The sequence below is a fragment of the Coccinella septempunctata genome, chromosome 1 (assembly GCF_907165205.1).
Source record: "Coccinella septempunctata chromosome 1, icCocSept1.1, whole genome shotgun sequence".
NCBI classification, from domain to species: domain Eukaryota; kingdom Metazoa; phylum Arthropoda; class Insecta; order Coleoptera; family Coccinellidae; genus Coccinella; species Coccinella septempunctata.
This window is the reverse complement of record NC_058189.1, coordinates 16,789,706-16,795,503: the sequence shown is the minus strand read 5'-3', so window position 1 is coordinate 16,795,503 and position 5,798 is coordinate 16,789,706. Positions and strand designations below refer to the sequence as shown.

The following is a 5,798-nucleotide window of genomic DNA, read 5'->3' as shown; positions in this document are numbered from 1 at the left end:
GGAGAGTCAGTTAGACAATCCGTTCGGTTAATGTCATGCATTCTATACAGTCGTTGGCAATTGTGGTTCGATATTGTGATGTTTGAACGTTAGATTCACAATATAGTCATGCGCAAAATGAAGTATTCAGGTATTCGATATGCACATGTCTATTAGTAGTTATAGTTAGTATGTATGTAGTAGGCGATGGAAAGAGAATCTGTATTCGAATATCAACGAAGAATTAAATTGAAAAAGCTCCATAGATGTTTCATTCCAAATACTCCACTCGAACACCACAATTTATGGCGACGAGGATTAAAGTGGAAATGGATTAAGTGGAAACTGTGCTAGTGAAAACCTTCAACATTTCCAGTTCCACGTGTGAGGTGATATGCAAAAAGACATTTCCAGTTCGAGAGACACTAGTCCAAATCCGGTTTCGGGCAGAGTTTCGTGGATTTACGAGTTAAATAAACAAGAACTAACTGACGAATTGCGAAAATTAGGTGAAAACGTCTCAGACAGTGAAAGTTTCGAAATTCTAAGGCGACTGCTAATAAAAAAGTGGCGCCATTTGCATGCAGGTGCAGATAACGTTTCCGACAGTGGTACAGAGAGAGAAAAACATAGCGTTCCTTCGAAATTGTCAGTGCGTGCCTCGGTGCGTGCAATAATGACAGACAATAAAATTTCGTTCACACTGAATAAGGACAATTGGGATGTTTTCATTGAAAGACTTGAACTATACTTCGAAACACAGGATATCGACGAGAAGAAATATAGTGCCGAACTCCTCACGCGAGTGTGCCAAGAAACATATATAATTTTTCGTAATTTAGTTGCACCAAAGAAAACCAAAGAATTCAAATTCGGAGAACTGGTGAAACTAATGAAAACTCATCTTAATCCAACGCCATCCGAAATTTCCGAACGCAACAAATTCTACAATATAAAACAATATCCGAGCGAGTCAATATCAGAGTTCGTCTCGAGATTAAAAGAAAATTCCTTGCACTGTAACTTCAAGGAAATTGAGACTGCTCTGAGAGATCAATTTGTTTGCGGACTTCTGCAACCTGAAACGAAAATCGAACTCTTTCGTCAAGAAAACTTGACTTTTCAAAGTGCCGTGGCCATCGCAGAGGCGAGAGAGAGCGCAGTCAAAAATTCCCTGAGTTTGAAGAAAGAAGAAACTATCCACTTCGTAGAAAAAAAGGGCTTCAAAAAACATAATAACTTCAACAACAAGGCAGACAGAAACAGTCGAGAGCGAGAGATGGGTCAACGGCAATTTCACCCCGAGAGAGAAAGGGATGGAGCATCACGCAGGTATGGGGATGGAGCGAATCGAGAACATGAAGACAGAAGAGGAAGGCAGAATGAAAGCAGTGTACGCAGACGTAGTAGTGGTACAAACGGTAACCGTAGTTCAAATGTTCAGGTAACCTCAAAAAATGTGACATGTTATTGTTGTGGAAAAAGAAATCATTTCGCTAAAGATTGTAGATATAGGTATAAGAGTTGTAATTATTGCCATACCAAAGGTCACTTAGAGAATGCATGCTTTAAAAAGAATAATAAAAATGTTAATATTTTAGGTAATGAAAAGGTAGATGAAGTCTATAATAATGATGACAGTAACGATGAGTATGATTTTTATTATTTGAACAAAAATGAAAGAAAGAATGTGAGTATTTCGACTATTTCTAATATTACGGCAGATCCTTTGGTATTCGATGTAGAAATTGAAAACGAAATTGTTAAAATGGAACTTGATACTGGTTCATATGTAAGTGTTATATCTGAGTTTACCTTTCGAAAATGCTTTCCAAACAAACAAATGGTACCTCCTCGTATGAATTTAACAACATATGATCATTCTAAATTAGCCATTAAGGGTATTATATCAGATTTGAAAGTGAAATTCAATAACTGTTATTATAAATTGGAAGCCTACATTTTACCAGGTAATGGAAAAAATTTGATTGGTAGACAATGGTTCAAAGTTTTTGGTATGTGGCCTCTTCAATTACCATCAGCTAATTCTGTGAACAATTTACAATGTGAACATGCAAATCTTATGAAATATTTTAGTTCAAAGTATCCTTTATTGTTTTCGGATAAGCAAGGGAATTTTTCAGGTAGGAAAATACAACTTAAATTGAAAGAGAATTTCAAACCGGTACAATGTAAGCCATATCGTGTGCCATTTGCCCTGAAAAGTAAAGTGAGTAGGGAAATTAAAAGGTTAGTAGAAATTGGTAATTTAGAACCAGTAACAATCAGTGAGTGGGCTACACCTGTAGTTCCAGTCATCAAAGGTGATGGAGTAAGACTTTGTGGTAATTTTAAAATTACTGTGAACCCACAATTGATTATAAAGCAACATCCTATACCGTTGAAGGAAAAAGTATTTCAAACTTTAAAAGTAGGTAAGAAATGGTCTCAGATTGACTTGAAGCATGCTTTCATGCAATTCGAAATTGCAGAAGAAAGTCGAGATCCATTAACAATTATTACTGAAGATGGATTATTCAGGTATAGAAAGTTGCCTGAGGGCATTGCTTCGAGCCCAGCTGAGTGCCAGGATATACTAACGGATATATTGAAGGGTATTGATAATACGGAAGTGTACATCGATAACATATATTGTACTGGTAGAACAGACAACGAACATTTACTCACATTGGAGAAAATATTTTTCAAATTAAATGAATATGATCTCAGGGTTAACATAAAAAAGTGTGAATTATTTAAAGAGAAAATCGAAATTTTAGGCTACTTGTTGGACCAGGAAGGTTTGAAGCCTTCACCTGAGAAAGTTAGAGCAATTCAAAATTTGCCAATGCCAAAGTCTAAAAAAGAATTACAGGCTTTTTTAGGCTTAGTGAATTTTTATGAAAGTTTCTTAGAAAATAGAGCTGATAAATTGAAAATTTTGTATGATAAACTAAAGGATGATAACTTCAAATTAGACAAGAGGTGTATTGATGCTATTAAGTGGGTTAAATATCAATTATTGTCAGGTAAAATCCTAGTCCCATATCAACCGGGTATTCAATTAGTAATTGCTTGTGATGCAAGTTCTACCGGGCTGTCTAGTATATTGTCTCATAAATTTGCAAATGGGGAAGAACGTCCAATTGCATATGCTTCAAAAATTATTCCAAAGAATGAACTTCATAGGTCAATTCTAGACAAAGAAGCAGCAGCCATTGTATTTGGGTTTCGTAAGTTTTACCATTACTTGATCGGAAATGAAGTTATACTCAGAACAGATAACCAGCCATTAAAATATATATTTGGTGAAACAAAAAATATTTCATCTATTGTTCATAACAGATTAATTCGTTGGTCATATTTTCTTGCTGGGTTTAAATATAAAATTGAACTTATATCAACTAAGAGAAATGGGAACTGCGATGCATTGTCAAGATTGCCAGTGGCTGATGATACAAGAGTTTTTGATTCCGAATTAGGAGTTTTGAATTTTTTGGGAAAAGATTGTCAGCTGATCAACTTAAAGGTAATACAGAGGGAGACTCAAAAAGATAAAATTTTAATTAGCGTTAAAAGAAAGTTAACTTTAGGTTGGCCAGATGATGTAAGTAAATTATCGGAGGAGGAAAGGAAATATTTTGATAAAAGGATTGAATTGGGAGTCGAAAAAGATTGTATTGTGAAGGGAGTGCGTGTTGTTATACCAGATTGTTTAAGAAAAGCGGTTTTAGCAAAATTACATGAATCACATTTTGGTGTAGTCAGAATGAAGCAAGTAGCAAGATCTTATTTTTGGTGGCCGGAAATTGACTGTGATATCGAAAATTTAGCTAATACATGTAAAATATGTGTGAGTAATAGTAAAAGACCTGAGAAAATATCTTTTATGAAATGGCCATACCCTACTAATGTTTGGTCGAGATTACATGCCGATTTTTTGGGACCTTTCTTTGGTCGCATGTTTTTAATTATAATAGATGCCCATTCGAAATGGCCTGAAGTTTGTGATATGGGGACGGTTACCACATCTGAGAGGACAATAGAAAAATTTGAAACCTTGTTTTCTAGGTATGGTATTTGTGATCACTTAGTTACTGATAATGGTCCTCAGTTCACAAGCTTTGAATTTAAAAGATTTCTAGAATCAGTGGATGTTAATCATTCGTTCTCGCCACCCTATCACCCTGCGACCAATGGCGCAGCTGAAAATTTTGTTCAAACTTTTAAGGATAAAGTAAATAAAATTGTTTCTTCTGGTAAAACGTTAAGAGCGGCAATAAACTTGTTTTTATTTGATTATCGCACTATGTTTCACCCAGTAACAGGCATTTCGCCTGCAGAAATAATGTTTCAAAGGCCAATAAAAAGTAGATTCAATTTGTTCACAAGTAAATTGACTGATGAAGTATGTAAAAAACAATGGAATTTGGTTGAAAAGGAGGGTAAACATAGAAAATATGATTTTAAAGTAGGAGATATAGTAATGACAGAGGTACTTGGTAATAAGAAAAAGAATGTAAAGTTAGAAGGAAAAATAATAAGAAAATTAACTCCTGTTACGTTTCATATAGAACTTAAGACTAATGGACAAATAATTAAAAGGCATGTTAATCAGTTTATAAAATTATATAATGGATTGAATATTGAGAATTGTGAGGATAAGAATAAAGCTGATTTGTTAATTAGGAGATCTGAAAGATTAAAAATGCAAAATAATACAAATTGAAATTGATGATGTCTTTGTAAATATAAAAAAAAAAAAAATAAGAATATTGTATTATAATGCTGTAATTATTAGGATTAATATTATAGATTAGGTTAGAGATATTTAGTTAGTAAGGTTTGTTGGTTAGAAATACGAATTTCTAAAAGGGGGAAAATTGTGATGTTTGAACGTTAGATTCACAATATAGTCATGCGCAAAATGAAGTATTCAGGTATTCGATATGCACATGTCTATTAGTAGTTATAGTTAGTATGTATGTAGTAGGCGATGGAAAGAGAATCTGTATTCGAATATCAACGAAGAATTAAATTGAAAAAGCTCCATAGATGTTTCATTCCAAATACTCCACTCGAACACCACAGATATGGACGAGAATTATCGTCCATTAACATTGAATTGTCGGCGATGAGTTTCGCAAAGGCAACAATAATAGAATATTCTATCAAATCAAGATACCTTACCTCGGTCATAGTTGTGTTAATCGGAATATTGAGTTCATAAACGCATACTGAGCCACCACCGAATAGAATTGTTGGCATCATGAATTGTTCGATATTATGTTGGCCCCGATCTTTCCACACCAACATTTAACGAAATCCAGACTGCCTGTATGTGAGCAATACTGAAAATTCGATTCAAGTGCAAAAAGTGACTTTTCTCTCGAGTCTCGAATATCCACCTCAACTTTTGAGAAGTGTATTCTTGTCTTATTAGTTTTGTCAGAATCACAGTTCGAAATGTTTGATGTGCCAAAATTACCTCACTGTTGTACTTCAATAATTTTTATGACTAGGAAAATTCAATGCAATCAATTTTCTTAGATTTTTTCTCAATGTGCGGTCTACTTCCAGATATTCAGAGTGAGAATTATAATAAAGTCCTTACTTTTAGCAATAAGCATGGAAAAATCGTATTACTCGAACTTTGTTCTGTCAATGAAATGCCCTTATCTCATTGTCCGACGTGATCATTCCTCTGAAAAATAAACTGAATTAACCTGATTTATTTATCTGTTCTATTCAAACATTCTTAATCGCTTAATGCTTATGAACCGGCGCAAACAGTTCAACCCGTCAGGGATACGTCAATA

General features: G+C 34.3%; 1 protein-coding gene across 2 annotated transcripts; it reads left to right on the top strand.

The window, feature by feature from the left end:
* The first annotated feature begins 341 nt into the window (after positions 1-341).
* Positions 342-4,729, top strand: LOC123322767. 2 transcript variants are annotated; one of them, XM_044910782.1, is made up of 3 exons: positions 342-1,526; positions 1,581-1,669; positions 2,124-2,215. In XM_044910782.1, the coding sequence occupies exons 1-3, from the start codon at positions 374-376 to the stop codon at positions 2,145-2,147; spliced, it is 1,266 nt and encodes a 421-aa protein (XP_044766717.1). In that variant the 5' UTR covers positions 342-373; the 3' UTR covers positions 2,148-2,215. The 2 variants fall into 2 exon arrangements, with proteins under 2 accessions (XP_044766717.1, XP_044766716.1); XM_044910781.1 differs by lacking the exons at positions 1,581-1,669; positions 2,124-2,215 and adding an exon at positions 3,017-4,729 and having other exon boundaries at positions 342-1,558.
* The last annotated feature ends 1,069 nt before the right edge of the window (positions 4,730-5,798 follow it).

What these genes read in the sequence shown, in the direction of transcription:
- LOC123322767 (XM_044910781.1), top strand. Translation starts at nt 374, where the DNA reads ATGCAAAAAGACATTTCCAGTTCGAGAGACACTAGTCCAAATCCGGTT. An exon ending in ATGCATGCTTTAAAAAGAAT is followed by an intron (nt 1,559 to 3,016) that starts AATAAAAATGTT and finishes TCAGGTAAAATC; the next exon opens with CTAGTCCCATATCAACCGGG.